The sequence below is a fragment of the Rhinolophus sinicus genome, chromosome 7, assembly GCF_057876585.1.
Source record: "Rhinolophus sinicus isolate RSI-liver-muscle chromosome 7, RSI-T2T, whole genome shotgun sequence".
NCBI classification, from domain to species: Eukaryota; Metazoa; Chordata; class Mammalia; order Chiroptera; family Rhinolophidae; genus Rhinolophus; species Rhinolophus sinicus.
The window spans coordinates 35,061,038-35,079,016 of record NC_142507.1 but is presented as its reverse complement, the minus strand read 5'-3'; the positions used below and the strand labels follow the sequence as shown (position 1 = coordinate 35,079,016).

General features: G+C 32.4%; 1 protein-coding gene across 1 annotated transcript in view; it reads left to right on the top strand.

Moving 5' to 3' along the window:
* Positions 1 to 17,979, top strand: part of DPYD (dihydropyrimidine dehydrogenase) — a 797,040-nt gene that overhangs the window by 200,091 nt on the left and 578,970 nt on the right. Inside the window, exon 7 of the mRNA XM_019747023.3 lies at positions 9,215 to 9,296. Within this exon, the coding sequence (XP_019602582.3) occupies positions 9,215 to 9,296 (82 nt within the window). The remainder of the gene's footprint in view (positions 1 to 9,214; positions 9,297 to 17,979) is intronic.

Here is a 17,979-nt window from a genome sequence, read left to right as displayed (position 1 = left end):
GTAAAGTACCTAATATATTGTTTTGCTGGAATTATTTAGACTATCTTTTTCAATGGCATTTTACTACAGCTTTATTAATTAAGAAAAACGCAATCTATTAGCAACATATGTATAAGCATTGCACATTTTTTTCAATTATACACATCAACGAATATGTGAGCTACTTTGAAAAATAGAACTTAATTGTTGTATTAGTAGTAGGCTAGGAAAAATCTTTTTGCCCCTTAATTGCATTTTCACAAGAAGCCTAAAATGGAACAAGGCCTGTTTGTGAATTATTCTCTGTTGACAATTTTGGTAGAAGACTTATGGTTGTTAGCATCTTTTTCTCTTTTTAACTCAAATGCAGGATAGACATTTCTAAATCATACAAATTGGCACTAAACTTGTGTTTTTATATATTTGCTGAACACTTTTAGTGGGACACTGGGACAGATTCCTCTGGATTAATGCCCAAACATGTTATTTTTTTCAAAATTATTTTCTGATTTATTTTCTTTCCTTTGCCTTTGAATCCTCCCAGTCCCTAGGGACGATATGAAATGTGACAACATTATAAAAATGGACACTGGAATTTAGTTAGAATTACAACCACAACACTTTTCTGTTAATTCATTTTCTCACTTACAGATGTCTCTCATTCCCTTGTATCTTCAAAGTGGCTAAAAAAGATTAAATTAGCTTTGTATTTGAAATCAATTGCTTGAAGAGGTGATGTCAAGTTTTATCTTTCCTTTTCCTTTATCTTTCCTTTTCCTCTGCATCCAAATAGATTCTTTTATGCCTGGTAAATTAAGATCCCAACTACTTTTTAAAAAATCACTAGAGTTGGTGAAAGATATACAGGACTTAGTCCCTATTTTATTGAACACAAGCAATTGATTATTTTTGATGCTGCAATAAATTCATAAAAAGTTTTGCTTTCCTCCAACTATGGCTTCATTTTTCAGGACATGAGTTTAAAATGGTTAAATGGCTTGCTGCAAAGATAAATAAAGACGGTGTTAAGAGGCTTTAAGTATATATATATATATATATACTTAATATATATATATATATATATATATATATATATATATATATATTTTTTTTTTTTTTTTTTTTTTTTTTTTTTTGTCTTTTACCTATAAAATTAATACGAATTATGGCATTTTTGTTAGGTGGAATAGTCAGAGCAATGCTGTCCTTTGCTTTAGCTATTTCAGATGTTACAATGTTTTCACTATGTTTATTGCATTTCATATTGATTGACAATAAAGAGAAATGGGGTTTAGGTGAAATAGTTATACCATAGGAAATTTTTTTGACAACATGTATGATGCAACACAAATTGAAAGTCTGGTACCTGTACCATAATAAATGTAAGCAAAGCTCTATCAAAGTATGAGAATTGTGCTTTAAAAACAATTGAAGGGTGTTGTTAGTAAGTAAATTCCATTTACATGAAAGAAACATGAACATGAAAGATAGATGATTTTTTTTCAGGTTATCTGGCATTCCACTGACTGTACTAAAAGATTTATGGTTGCCACAAGAAAAAAACTTCTTTCAAAACTTTAGATTGTTAAAAGAGCACAGATAGGAGAATAAAAGTGTTTTTATAAGCACCATGAACTGGGGAAATAATCATTCCAATCAAATTCCATTTTCTGTTCTTTTATCCCTTTTCTCCCCATTCAGTCTTATGGGTAATCCCATTTACTTTCATGGTTTCAATTAACACCAATATGCAAATTGTTAAAATCTATATCGGTCCTGACCTCTCTCTCTATCCTGGTCAACACTGAAATCCTGGATATTTCCTCTATACACTTCACCAAACCAATATTGATCCTCTTCCTGAGTTTGCTTTCTCTGGGGATGGCATCACCAGAACCCATGGGTATCATCTATACTACTCTTCAGTATCTTGGCCATTTATATTTTGTGAATGTTTTTAAAAAATATCTTCTCATCTCTTTATCTCTGATGTCTTTAACATCTCACTTCCTTATCACTGAAGTAACCTCCAAATGGTTCTCTGCTTTCTGATTTGTCTTTTTAAATCCATTTTCTTTGTAGTTTCCAAATCTTATTACATCACTCTTTTACTTGAAATCTATCAATAACACCTATAACCTCAGAGACAAAGGATCTGGCTTGGCACAAAAAGCCTTCTTTCTTCCTTCCTTCAATATCTATTGATCTGCTATTGTGTACTAGTCATTATCTCAAACACTAGAGCTACAAAAGTAAACAAATCAAACTGCCTTTCTTACGGGGCTTATACTCTAGTGATGGGGAGGCAGACAATAAACAAATAATAAAGCAAATATAGAATATGTCAGGTAATGACAAATACACTAGGGGGTTTTAAAAATGGCATTTTAATGGTATACCTTACATTTTATGTCTGGAATAAATTATTATTTTTTTTAGAATATGTACTGCCGAAGCGAGCACTGTAGAAGATTATTTTTAACATGCTTACCCACTAGTCTATACACTAGAGTTACTTTCAGTAAGAATCATAATAATCAGTAATAATAACTACTTTGAATTGTTCCTATGAAACAAACATTAATACTTAAAATAAGTTCAACATGAAAGATATAATTTATACTATTTTAAATTTTAAACACAAAAACTTTTTGTAGTAGTGCTAAATTACAGAATGGAAGTAATTCATGTTGCTTCATGTGCCATCATGTTATCAATTCCAAATAAACTGTTTAAACATTGGAATAGGTAATATTGCAGGGGTAGAGACACATGCTGTCTGTGGGCAATTGGAATGAGGAATGCTTATAGCTGAATCAGCATGTGCTAGTGGGCACTCTGACTAGAGTTCTCTATATTAACTTCCTTTTAGGACTCAATGTTTATTAAAGATTGGGAAATAAATATGGGACCATTTAAAACTTATACTGTTGTGTTCGATTTGCTAGTCTTTTGTTTATGATTTTTGTGTCTGTGTTCATCAGAGATATTGGTCTGTAGTGTGTGTGTGTGTGTGTGTGTGTGTGTGTGTGTGTGTGTGTGTGTGTGGAATCCTTACCAGGTTCTGGTATCAGGGTCATGTTGGCCTTATAAAATGAATTGGAAAGTATTGCCTCTTCTTCAGTATTTTGGAAGAGCTTGAGGAGGATGGTATTAAAGCATCTTTGAATGTTTGGTAGAATTCACTAGTGAAGCCATCTGGTCCTGGACTTTTGCTTTCCGGGAGTTTTTGGATGATTATTTCAATTTCTTTACTGTTGATCGGTCTATTTAGATTTTCCAGTTCTTCATGATTCAGTCTAGGAAGGCTATATGATCCTTAAAACTGCCCATTTCTTCTAGGTTATTGAATTTGGTGGCATATAGTCATTCATAGTACTGTGTTTCCCCGAAAATAAGACCTAGCCAGACCATCAGCACTAATGCGTCGTTTGGAGCAAAAATTAATATAAGGTCTGTTATTATATTATATTATATTATATTATATTATATTATATTATATTATATTATATTATATTATATTATATTATATTATATTATATTATATTATCTAAGACCTGGTCTTATATTAATTTTTGCTCCAAAAGACGCATTAGATCTGATGGACCAGACAGGTCCTATTTTGGGGGAAACATGATATTCTTGGACGATCCTTTGTATTTCTGTGGTATCCATCATAACTTATCCTCTTTAATTTCTAATTTTGTTTATTTGAAATGTCTTTTCTTTTTTCTTTAGTGCGTCTAGCCAGGGGTCTGTCAATTTTATAAATCTTTTCCAAGAACCAGTTCTTGGTTGCATTAAATTTTTCTATTGTCTTTTTGTTCTCTATTCCATTTAATTCTTCTCTAATTTGTATGATTTCTTTCTTTCTGCTGACTTTAGGTTTCATTTGTTCTTATTTTTCTAGTTCTTTACGATGTAATGTTAGGGTGTTTTATTTGCGATTTTTCTTGCTCCTTGAGATAGGCCTGTAATGATATAAATTTCCTTCTTTAATAGTGCTTTTGCAGATTCGAACAATTTTGATAGGATGCATTTTCATTCTCATTTGTTCCTATATATCTTTTGATCTCTCCTTTTATTTCTTCTTTGACCCAGTAGTTCTTTAGTAGCATGTAGTTTAATTTCATATTTCTGGGGTTTTTTTGTTTGTTTGTTTTTTTTTACCCACATTCTTTTTGCAGTTGATCTCCAATTTCAAAGTGTTGTGGTTGGAGAATATGCTTGGTATGATTTCAATCTTCTTAAATTTTCTGAGGCTAGTTTTGTGTCGCATTTGGTGTATCCTTGAGAATGTTCATGTGCACTAGAAAAGAACGTATAATCTGGTGTTCTGGTATGAAAGGTTCTGTAAATGTCAATTATGTCCATTGGTTTAATGTGTCATTTAAGGCTGATATTGGAAAGTCACATGCAAAAGAATGAAACTAGGCTGCTATTTATCACTGATACCAAAATGAACTCAAAATGGATCAAAAACCTTAACATAAGACCTAAAACAGTAAATTGCATAGAAGAAAGCATAGGTACTAAACTTACGGACTCTGGGTTCCGAGAGGATTTTATGAATTTGACCTCAAAGGCAAAGGAAGTAAAGGCAAAAATAAATGAATGGGTCTATATCAAACTAAAAAGCTCCTGCACAGCAAAAGAAACCATCAGCAAAACAAAGAGACAATCAACTGAATGGAAGAAGATATTTGCAAACAACACCTCCAATAAGAGGCTAATATCCAAAATATATAAAGAAATCATATAAATCAACAACAGCAACAGCAACAACAACCCAAACAATCCTATTAAAAAATGGGCAGAGGACCTGAACAGACACTTCTCCCAAGAAGACAAACAAATGTCCCACAGATATATGAAAAGATGCTCAATTTCACTAGCCATTAAAGAAATGCAAATCAAAACCACGGTGAGCTACCACCTCATATCTGTTAGAATGGCTATTATCAACAAGACAAATAATAACGATTGTTGGAGAGGTTGTGTAGCAAAAAGAACACTCATATACTGCTGGTGAGATTGTAAATTGGTATAGCCACTATGGAAAACAGTATGATGTTTCCTGAAAAAATTAAAAATAGTATTACCATACAACCCAGCAATTCCTCTTCTGGGTAACTACCCAAAAAAATCTGAAAACATTTATCTATAAAGATATATGTACCTCTATGTTCAATATAGCATTATTCACTGTGGCCAAGACATGGAAACAACCAAAGTCTCCTTTGATAGTTGATTGGAGAAAGCAGATGTGGTACGTATATACCATGGAATATTACTTGGCTATAAAAAAAATGCAATACTGCCATTTGTGACAACATTGAGGGATTTTGAGATTATCATGCCAAGCAAAATAAGTCGGACAGAAAAAATTGAGAACTATATGATTTCATTCATATGTGGCATATAAAACTGAAAGCAACAAGCAAATAAGACAAACAAACAAAGAAAGAAACAGAAACTCGTAGACACAGACGACAGTTTAGTGGTTACCAGAGCGTTAGTGGGGAGAGGTGGTGGTAGAAGAGGGTAAAGTGGGTCGAATGTCTGGTGATGGAAGGAGAACTGACTCTGCATGGTGAACACACAATGCAATAAATAGATGCTGTATTGTAGAATTGTACACTTCAAAGCTACATAATTTTACTAACCAATGTCACCCCAATAAATTTAATATATTTTTTTAAATTAAAAAGTAAAACTTATACACACCTATTACTAAAACTCAGTAATAGCCATAGTAATTATTAAGAATTTAGGTCCACCAAAGATTTATTTTGGGAGAAACAATGTCTATAATATCACTGACATTGTTTAGAGTTATCAGCTCATAAATAAAAAATTAGCTTATTTTAGTCAGCTTTATAACTTTTTGAATAGTCTAAAAACAATATAGTCCTTATTGTCTGAGTCTGATAAGGGTTTGAGTATGATGAGGGATTTGGGGGCTTGAACGATGCATAGAGTGGATGTGTCTGAGGAGCAGTGTTGGGGTGGAGGAACCAAAGTTAGGTTTGGGCCATGATAAGTTTGAGGTACTTGTTAGATATCCAAGGTACTCTAAAGGTCCTGAATTAGGTCTGAGAATAAAAATGTTGCAGTCATCATATATTGAGGGCATTTAAAGCTCTGAAACAAGGAGAAATTCACCTGGTACCCAGGGTGTCTGATTCCATATTGGTGGTATTCCTGCTAAAATGTCCTGGCACCCCTCGGTGCCATTTCCCATCTCCTGTAAACAGCATGCACTCTTTACCCCTCTCCCCTTCTCTTACTCCTCCTTGTCATTCCCCCATCCTCAAGTGCTTCCCCTCTTCTTCACTTATCTGAAAGCTGATCATTGGTCACATTTCACAGTAAGTCTTCCCTCTTTTGAAACACTCTTGCTCACACTGATATTTTACACTTGTCACATTGTACTGTGTATGTGCGTATATCTCCCATCTGTCTGCTGACCTCACCATTGGTGAACAATATATTTGCCAAATTTATAATACTCAGTAATCACCTTGCTACCCCCTGCCTACTTGATTATGACCAAATCTAACCAGCAGTTTTCAGTATCTTATTTTTCACTTCTTTTCTGTAGGAGATGCTTAGAGCTGTTACTCTCATACATTTATTCATTTGGTACATGTGCTGATCACTGTGTAAAGTGTTGGCTGCAGTGCTTGTGGCAGTAGGAGGGTCTAAGCAGAGCTGCTAAAACCCTTGCAGCCTGGCATCCTGTTTGCTCTGACACCTACTTCAGCTTTCAAAGTGACACTTCCTCCTTGCTTGGATTTCTTCCTGCTAGTTAGGGTATGTCCTCTTTTCTTTTTCATCAACAGAAAGTTGTTCCTGCTTCTTGCAGCCTGCTCTTTCAGAGCTGTTTCTTAAATCAGGACCATTAGCCTGGCCAAGAATCATTTTTTTTTGTTTGTTTTTGTTTTTGTTTCTATACTGTGTACTTCTACTGAGAGCCCATAAAAATTCCAAGTTAAGGCTTAGTCAGGAGAAGGTACTCAGCTCACAATGTACCTGGATGTGTTTAGAGCCTTCCTTTGATGCAATTGGTTTATGTGGCTGGAATTCTTTATTTGCATTCCCTTGTCTTTGCTTTGCTGTCTAACCTTTCAGGAATTTCCTCAGATCCCAATTTTAGTCCATTTCAATCTCTCTCCCTTAGCTCCCCATGCCTACCAAAACTGGGTGTCTGTGTCCACATATAATCCATAATATTTAAGAATCTCTCTGCTTAAACTTTGAAAATTTTGGGAGGAAAAAAATATTCTCTACTCTCTTAGGTTCACTGGCTGGGCATATGAAATAAAATGAGAAAAAACAGATTAACAAGAAAAGCAGAGTTTATTAACACATGTATTGTACACACACATCACACATGGGAGTTATGAATCACAAAGCGGTGCTCAGTACTTGAGGTTTATATAACATCTTAAGAAAGAATAATAAATTTGTGAAAAAAAAGTGACGAGTCAAAGGAAAAGGGGGCTTTTAGAGGCAGCACACTGTGGGAAAGTAGGTATATGGGGGAAACTCACAGAAGATAAGGGCTATTAAGTTTTACAGTTTAGATTCCTCTTGGTGCCCATCTCTGGGCTAATTAGTTTCTAGAATTGTCTCTTGGTGATAAAGAGTCTGCCCTTTCTGGTAGGGAGACGGAGACACACCTTTGCAAATTTATGTCCTGCTTTTAGGCAGATAGTGGGGGGGTCAGAGAGCTTTTCCTTGTATCTGCTTCATCTCAGTTGCCTTCAGCTCAAAATAATCCTTATGCCAAAGTAGTATTTTTGGGGGGTAGAATATTCTGATACCCTACAAAGGCAAGCCATCTGTGGTGCCCTGGATATTATGACTTCTGAGGTAGTGTGGCTGGAGTTCACAAGCTATATTTAAGACATTCTTATCGCTGACCCAGGCCTAAATTCATTCTTATGTATAATCTCATGTTCTAACCAGATGGAAAGCTTCTTTAGTATAATAAGGCCTTGATTTTATTCTGTTTAATACTTTACATTTTATATAGCACTGAGCATGGTGCCTTGCTGATTGTTTGACATATTGAAATTAATTGAATGATCAAGATCTTAAGCCACCAAAGAATGAAAAGTCTGCGTACACACTTTGGGAGACTTTGCACGGCATGGTCCAGCAGCTTCATCTTCCACAATTATTTGTTTATTTTATAAAATGATCTATGTAAGGCCTGCATGTATCATTGCATGTACCATAATCCACTATAAGCAGCTGTTTTTTTGGAGCTTTCTCTATTAGAATGAGAGGTAATTAAAAGTGGGAATTTGGTAAAATTCACCATCAAATCATGGCAGCTAACACTGTACCTCGCAATTTGTAAATGCTTGTTAAATAAATAGATAAATGAATCCATGCTATATATTGGTATATATTCATGAATATAGTCTTTGAATTGCTATATGTTCTATGTATTCATGAATGTAGTCTTTTTGTTATATTTATGAATAGCTACATATTCATGAATATAGTCTTTTTATTACTATAAAGCATTGAAAAATTATTTTTGCTTACCTTTAATACTCTAAACTGTTCTACTATTGAGATGATTGTATTTTAGGACTCTTTTTTTTAAGTGCAGAGAGTGAGCACTGATATTATTTATGACTGTATGCTTTGGGGATCCTTGTTCTTTTCATAGAAAAAGATAGGTTTACTACAAAAATATTCTATAGATCACATGGAGCTAATCCTGTAATATCCTAAACATAGTAATCTAAAGTTACAGATTTTAATTTGAACAAGCTGGAAGTGTATTTATAGAATGTGTATGTATGTATGTATCTATGTGTATGTATACATGTGTATTAAAAAGATATACTTTCAACCCATTTTAGTTTTTTAAGATTTTGTTTTCTTACGAATTTCTTATGGAATTATCAGTAGATAAATCAACTAAATACTTTAATAAACTTAATAGTTTTGGAAATGCTTTTGAGCAATTTTCTATTTACTGTTTTCCATTGTTTATATTTATTTTCACATCTGTTTCTACTGGTTTTACTGCAGCCCATGTAATATTTAATCATGCATATAAAAGTTTGGATGACGTCATACTCATGTGATATGAAAATACCCTTAGAAGAGACACTTAGTCCTTTATTATTGATCAGAAAGACATGTTGCAGTTTTTAACATTGGTGATTTTTTCACAAATTCTTCTTTTTCTTTTTTTTTTTTTTTTCAGTACTTCTGAAATACCTCAGTTCCGGCTGCCATATGATGTAGTAAATTTTGAGATTGAGCTTATGAAGGACCTTGGTGTAAAGGTAAATGAAAAACATAACATGTGTATTGTTTAAAGAGAAAGGAGTAAGCTCTACACTAAAGTTTAACAGCAAAATGTCACATATTTTAGGAAAGAACAATTAAAAGCTACACCAGGCAGAAGCAGAAAGATGCTTCTCCTTGCTTAGGGCATTTGTCTGTCTACTGTCTGAATGCCACTAGCCTGGAAAAGGGCAATCAATAGTTCTCATCTGGCACGCCTGCATGTGATTAACTGTCTGTAAGAAACAAATTCCTAAATTGCTTTAGGGGTTCAGTGCAGCTAACAGAAGGATTTGGTTTCTTTAATCATGTTTTTTCCATGCAAGTTGTGTGCACTCTGAAACATTCGTAATTCACAATTTGGAACATAATTTCTTACGGAGGTTTATTTTATTATTATATGCATCATGTCAGTAGTGTTAATGTGATAATCCTTTCTCAACATAAGCAATAAATCAGTGGGGTAGAAAGCAACGACTTTGTATTTTTTTATTGTTTTGTGAAATAAATATTGTGGTGTTCTTTTAAAGATGGTCAAAAAGTTGACACATTGTACTTTCAGAATATAGCTTTATATATTTCTGTTCTTTTCTATTATTTAAGAGTATTGCACTGTGGCTCTTCCCTTGAACATATTGCTATTTTGGTTTCAAAAATGTTAATTTTCCATAATCTAACACAATAGATTAATAAAATCCTGTGGTTTACATAATACATTCTGTAAGTACATGCAAATGATATTTTGAAAAGTAATTAACAAACTACTCATGGCTGTTGCATTTAGAAATAAAAATTAAAATAATCAATAAAAAGGGAAAACACTCAAAACAATATTGTATGCTTTTACACTTTTAACTGTGCTTTATTTGGCGGTAGTTTGGTGGTGAAACAATTACACATAATCACTAAACAAAGAATCTTATAGCAAGTAGACAGTACAGATGTGCACAACTTTATGAAAACTCAGTGTTCAAAAATAATGTTTGAAATAGATGATTTAAGGGTGATTATCTACTTATTAAAATATATTCTAAAAAGTTATTTAAATGTCTTTCATTTGGAGTACAAGTTCTTAATCAAATCTCATTAAATAGGGAAATGATTATTTATTGAGTCTTCAAACTAATATACTTGGCGTTACTACCAATTGAAGATAAATTAGAAATTAAGGCACTTCTAAATTTATCTTATAAGTAATTGCAAAGTTGTATTCAATTTTTGCAGTTCCAGATTCATTGCATAAATTAGGGTATACCATTTGCTGTTATTAGGTAACTCATCAAAAGACACAGTAGTAGTTAATGAATTCAGTGCCAGAAAATACACATTTTAGTTATTTTCTAATTTTATAGCCAGGTACCTTGACACAGTCAAGTAATATTGCTACTTTGGTCAATATCTGTTCAAGATAAAAGTATGTTACTTTTATTTGTACAAAACATAAACTTACCTGCTTATATATGAAGAGAATGTCTCTGGACAGATAGAAGAATCTGATAGCATAGATTGCCTTTGGGAAATTGTGGAAAGGCTTTATCATCTTTTTGTATATTTGATTTTTAAACCCTATAAATTTATTATATTGTCAAGAAGAACTTAGAACCTAAATTAAAGAGGAAGTTATATTATCTTGTCCGCCTCTGGTTGTTTTAAGATGTGAAGTATTCAAGCTTGCTTTGTAAACCGTAAATTGTATGTGCAATTCTGAGGAGTAAGAGCAGCAAGATTCTTTTTCAGCTTTGAGAACCTGCATCCATTGATGAGATACTGCAGCTTCTTATGACCTATCAACTCTAGCCACACCTTTTTAAAACGTGTTCTACTTGTTACCTCTTTATCATCATCACCAGATTCTTTTTAACCTACCCTCTACTTCTCAGCTAACATTGTGTGTTTTTGAAATCAACAATAATTTCCTGGCAATTAAATGAATTGTGCTCTAGGTTCATACTGTTTAATTTCTGTGCAGCTATGACACATTCCTGTATGTATGTGTGTATATGTGTGTGTATTTGGGGCTTTCTGGTCTAGCATTACCTTCATTATCTGATTTTTCTTTTTCTTCCTCTTTCTAATGTGTTTGTTCATTTATTCAACAAATAATTATCGAGAATTTACTTTTGCCAAGTATTATGCTAAGGGCTAGTCTACAACCATAATTCTTCAGAACTCCAGTCTTATATTCTTAGGAGTTTAATGAGCACATCCATCATCCAAATAACATAAACTCATCATATCCAAAACCAAGTTTAATTCATCATCTTCACTCCCGACTGTGTTCTTTAGCTAAATTTCTTGTTGAATAATTTTAAGTTATTTCATATCTAATAGCTTGATAGATTACTTCTTGTTAATAGTAAGATGAATTTTTCTAGTGGAATATTGTGTCACAAAAAATAATGAGAATTTTATCTGCTCTCTATTTGTACATTATATATATTTTTTCTTCTACTATTTCATTGGCTGGAATCTCTAGTATATCAAAAGTGTGATAATACATGGCACTTTTTTGCATTTATGAGAGAACATATTAATCATACTGAGTATTTTATTTTTCTAGACTTAGAATGTTAGATTTTTATTTAGTTTTTTGGTTATTTTGTGGAGAAAGGATGTTAAATTTTTAATTGCCCTTTTAAAAACTTATGTTCAGTTAGTAAATTGAATTATATTAACATTTATACTCTGGACTATATCCACTTTGCATAATGTTTTATTATATTTGTACATAAAGAACTAGATTTGTTTTGTTAGTCTTCTTAAAAATTTTTTTTTGTATTCACTTACTTATGAAATAAATATTAAAACTGAAAATATTTCAGGGAATAGTAAAGTATTGTTGTCGTTCTTGTAGAGTTTGAAATCTACTGAACACCCTTATTTGTTTATTTTTCTCTATTTATTTTTATTTATCTTCATGAGTTTGTGTAACAGAATTATGCTAGCCTTATAAAAATAAACTTCCCAGCATTTAATTATTTTATTGTTGGTAAGAATATTGTCTTGAGAATTACCTTTTTTGTCAGATTCGACAATTTTATTCTTCTGACCTCAAAGCCTTTTTTGAGAGACATAATTTTGACCTTTTCTTTTTTCATGTGATTACTAGTCTTTCCACCTATTTTATTCTCATGGCAATTTGGCCAATATATATTTTCTTTAAAAGAAAGTTCTGTTTCATTGAGATTTTTTAATTAATTAGCATATGAGTAGATTTAAACTATAAGATAAAAATATCTAATCTGTACCTGTGATTATTTTTGCTTTTGTGTTTCTAAACCTGTACATTGTGCTTTCTTAACTTTTCTTCTTGATAAGACTAGATAGTGGTTTCTCTAGTTACTGTATTCTTTAAAAGAACCAGCTCTCAGAGTTTTATGTTCCTGTATTCATTAATTGCTGATTTTATCTTTATTAATTCTTTCCCTCTGCTATCCTTACACTTGTTATTCTTTTTTAAACTCTTGAGTAACACACTTATTTTCATTTTTCTAGGTTGAATAATGAAACAATTTAAAATGATTAGTTTCTCTCTGAATAGATCCTTGTCAGCATCCATATCTTTTTTATTAGTATTATTGTTATTTTTGTTGAGTAATTGTAGTTTTGTTTTTCTCTTTTATACAGAATTGTTTCAGATAATATTTTTATTTGATTCTGTATTCTTGTGATCGAATTCAAATTTTTTCACTTTACTTATCAGCAGGAAATATAATTTTTAATTTATCGAGTGTACTCTCAATTGATTTCATATCAAAGGATTATTTCTAAAATAATAAAATTATTCTGTAAAAAATAGTCTCTTAGCTGTTATATTTTTATAAAATCAAGAGATTTTATAAAAATTTCAATATAGACCACTGCAAATTATTTTCAACCCTAGGTGGACTTTAACAAAGGCTCTTTTGATATTTGTGTCAGATGATATTACTCATCTTTTAGATTATCTGCTCTTTACTCTTTATCTGTTGGTTTTGCAATTCAGAATTTAGGTGGCTATAAATATTTTCAAATAATTGATAAAATTCTATTGTGATTTAACTTAATTTGTAATTGCTTGGCATTTGTTCTGCTTCATGAGTTCAGTAAAAAATACCTAACTGAAATCTCTTCCTTGATAAGCTCTCCTCATCATCCTTTTTTTTTTAGTACAGTTATTTGAAGCAAGCATTTTTGTTATTATAGGATATTATTGGAAAACATATAAAATCACGTCATATCTGTACTGGAAGGGAAAAACATGTCCGATAATAGTTGACAAAATAATTTTTTTTTCTAAAGAAAGCTAAACATTATTTTTAAATTCTTCCATCTCATCTTCTGTCTTAGAAATTCTAAAAATATTTAATCTATTTAGCCAAATGTTCTGTCAGAAAAATGTGAAGAGCATGTACATTGTTTTCTGTATATTTTATAATGGGTATCACATAGTTCATTTTAAGTAAGTGTTCCACTCCAAAACAGTTGTAAACCTTTATCCTACATTATATTTAGATATATATAATATATACAGGAAATATAATATATACAGGAGGTGCCAAAAAATGTACACACATTTTAAGAAAGGAAAACTGTATTAAAATTGTAGTACTCAATATATACCAATAACAAAAGATGAATACAAGTCATGTTTGACTTCTGCAATTACGAGAGGTGCTCAGAGTGGTTACCACCAGCATCTAGACACTTCTGATGACGGCGAACTACTGCTTGAGAAACATTGACCAAAGTGTCCACTTGGATACATTTTTTGGCACCCCCGATATATTCATATACTCCTATACTGGGGTACCAAAAAAAATGTATACACATGACTTGTATTCATCTTTCGTTGTTGGTATATATTTAGTATTACAATTGTAATACAGTTTTTTCCATTCTTAAAATGTGTATACCTTTTTTTGGCTCCCTCTGTATATATATATGAATAAATATTATGGATGTATAAAGAAAGTCTTCATCGAATCCAAAGTGGATATTGCAATGAACTTGGTTCAGGGCTTATTATATTCAGTCTTTATATTGATAGTAATAACTCTTACTCTGAGTGATAACTTTTATGCCAAAGTGGAGTGAATTTTATTTTGAATTTAGATAAGCAATTTGAGTATCCAGTCATATATCACTAAAGCCATTAAAGGAAGGTATAATATACGCTGTAGTCCCCATCTAAGAAAATCAAGTTGGGAAAATATTGCATATATAAAAGTACAGAGGAATAAAAGGAACAAAAATACAAACGGAATGTCCATCAGGTGATTTTTGTAACATCATATCTATTTAACAAATGTTAGGATTTCGTAGTATAGCAGACACAGGAATGTTTGTGATGTCTGTAATTGTCTGTAATACTAGTTTTAGTGAAGTTCTACACATCTCAGCCCGATTTCTCAAGGCGTAATACAAACAAAATTGTAACTTTTTTGTCACAAAATTATCTTTCTCCTTGTTCTCTCTGACTGAGATTGAGTTATTGATTGGATGGCAAATATTCGGGAGTCTGAGGCTTTATTAAAGGGAAATTTAACCAGATTGCTCAGCGCCAACAGGGAAGGGTCTTAGTGCTAAGGGCTATTCTCCTCCTTTCCCACAGTGCTTATCCACAATGTAGCCTTCCTGGTCCCAGCGCAATATATTAATGCCAAGAGTCAACTTACTTTTCTTTCTAGTTTTCAATACAGAGAAACTGTAACTCAACTATTTACCTCCCACAGTTGCACAGTTGCCTACTAGGGTAGAAATAGACTGTAGAAGTGTAAAATATCTGTGGATCTTTCCTGCATGTTACAAACTCAGAGACATATTCACTACCCAGGATGGAAGGATTGAGATGTCTTCATTCTCATTTGATAAATCACATGTTGCCACTAGTAAATTAAACTCCTGCTTTACACACACACACACACACACACACACACACACCACCTTATGAAGGATGGAAGGTCTTTCTTGAATATGTTTGCTGAGGCAGATGACAATCTAAACCTAAAGTCAAGTATTCTGTGGATCATTTCTACTTGTTAACTCATTGGTAGGGCATTCTACTGCTCATCTTTGCAAACTGCATTCTTCTTCTATTTGCTTAAACTTTACCAAGCATATTTGGACCTATAGTTTGCTTTTATGTCTAACCTTTATCATATATTGATATTAAGTTTGTTTATTTCATAAAATAACCAGTAGAACTTTCCACTTTCTTAACAATCAGAAAAAAATAAATAAAATATCTATTTTTAAAAGTAAAAATTAAAATTTTAAAGCCTCCTTATCAGATACATTTAATAGCATCTAATTCTACTAACTCTAATAATAACACACATTATTAGAAACTTAGTATTAAACATTTTTAATAGTACACGATTACTTAATGTTCTGCTTTATTCTATGGTATTTGATATGTTCCAGAATTCTTAATATTAATTATTAATCTCACGTTGGTTGCCCCCTGCTTATAAACATTGCAACAGGTATTCTGTCTATTAATATAAGAATGAGAGAGCACAATTTGCTACTGCAACTCAGAAATGAATTTGTGACAATACAAACATAGAAGGGAAGAGGTGAAAATCTGAATTTGCAAAGGGGGTTAATCTGGAGATAAGATGCATGCTAAAGAAAAAGGCCTACTGTACTTGTACTTATGAATTTTATGTAAACTTAATGGTAACCACTCAAAAAAGAAAATAAAATCCAGAACTGTGACACATAGCATATAAAAAGAGGAAACAGGGAAAAAAATCATAGAATACCACAAAATAAAATAACAGACAGAAACACAAAAGCAAAGGAACAGTGGAGACACTGAGCTATCAGAAAACAGATAGAATGGCTATAGGAAATCTTCATATATCAACAATCACCCGAAGTGTAAATGGACTTAACTCACCAATAAAAAGGCACAGAATAGCACATTGGATCAAACCACGAAATCCAACCATATGCTGCCTTCAAGGGATACATCTCAGCTACAAGGACAAATACAGACTCAAATTGAAAGGGTGGAACTATAAAAGAAAAAATAAAAGGAGTGGTCAAAAGATACATAGAAACAAATGAGAATGAAAATACATTGTATCAAAATTATTGGCAAGCTGTAAAAGCAGTATTAAGAGGGAAATTTATGTCATTACAGGTTATGTCAAGAAATAGGCCTATCTTAAGAAATAAGGAAAATCCCAAATAAGCAACCTAACAGTACATCTTAAATAACTAGAAGAAAAAGAAAAAAATGACACCCAAAGTCAGCATAAGGAAGGAAATAATAAAAATTTGGGAATTACATGAAATAGAGAATGAAAAGACAATAGAAATATTAATGCAACAGAGAGCTGGTTCTTGGAAAAGATTAAAGAAATTGACAAACCCCTGGATAGTCTCACTAAGGCAAAAAGAATAGACGCAAATAAACAAAATCAGAAATGAAAGCGGAGAAGTTATAACAGATACCACAGAAATACAAAGGATCTTCCAAGAATACTATAAAGGACTATATGCCACCACATTCAATAACCTAGAAAAAATGGACAAGTTCTTAGAAATATATAACCTTCCTGGACTGAATCATGAAGAAGCAGAAAATCTAAATAGACCAATCAACAGTAAGGAAATTGAAACCATCATCCAAAACCTCCCCAAAAGCAAAAGTTCAAGACCGGATGGCTTGGCTAGTGAATTCTACCAAACATTCAAAGATTATCTAACACCTGTCCTTCTCAAACTCTTCCACAAAATTAAAGGCAATACTTCCTTATTCATTTTATGAGGCCAACATTACTCTGATACCAAAACCTGGTAAGGATACCACAAAAAAAGAAAATTACAGACCAATATCTTTGATGAGTATAGACACAAAAATCATAAACAAAATACTAGCAAATCAAATACAATACATTAAAAAGATTATGCAACATGACCAAGTGGGGTTCATCCCCGGGGCACAAGGATGGTTCAACATATGCAGATTGATCAATGTGATACATCACATAAACAAAATAAAGGGTAAAAATCATATCATATCAATAGATGCAGAAAAAGCATTTGACAAGATACAGCATCCATTTATGATTAAAACACTTAATAAAATAGGTATAGAAGGAAAATACCTTAACATAATAAAGGCCATATGTGACAAGCCCTCAGCTAATCTCATAATTAATGGTGAAAAACTGAAACCCTTTGCGCTACGTTCAGGAACACGACAGGGCTGTCCCCTATCACCTCTGCTTTTCAACATAGTGTTGGAAGTCCTTGCCAGAGCAATCAGGCAAGAGAAAGAAATAAAAGGCATCCAAATTGGGAATGAAGAAGTTAAATTGTCACTTTTTGCAGATGACATGATGCTATATATTTTAGAAAAACAAAATGGCCCTGTGTGGTGTTGTCCCAGTGATCTTCTTCCCTTACTGTCTCTCTTCTTTGCACTTTATACTCCAAAAACACTACAGGTTTGGTAGGTATCCACATATGAGGTGTGCTCACAAAATACGGTGAATGTTTAAATTTTAAAAATATATATTACAGTAAAAGACACATTGCCATTAATTTCTTTCAAAATAGTACCCCTCACTTCAAACACACTTATCGTTTTTGCCACTTTCTGAAGCAGGTCTGGAAGTCCTTTTTCATGAGTGTTTTTGGTTGTGCTGCCATGGCTGCCTTGATGTCCTGAATCATTTTGACTTT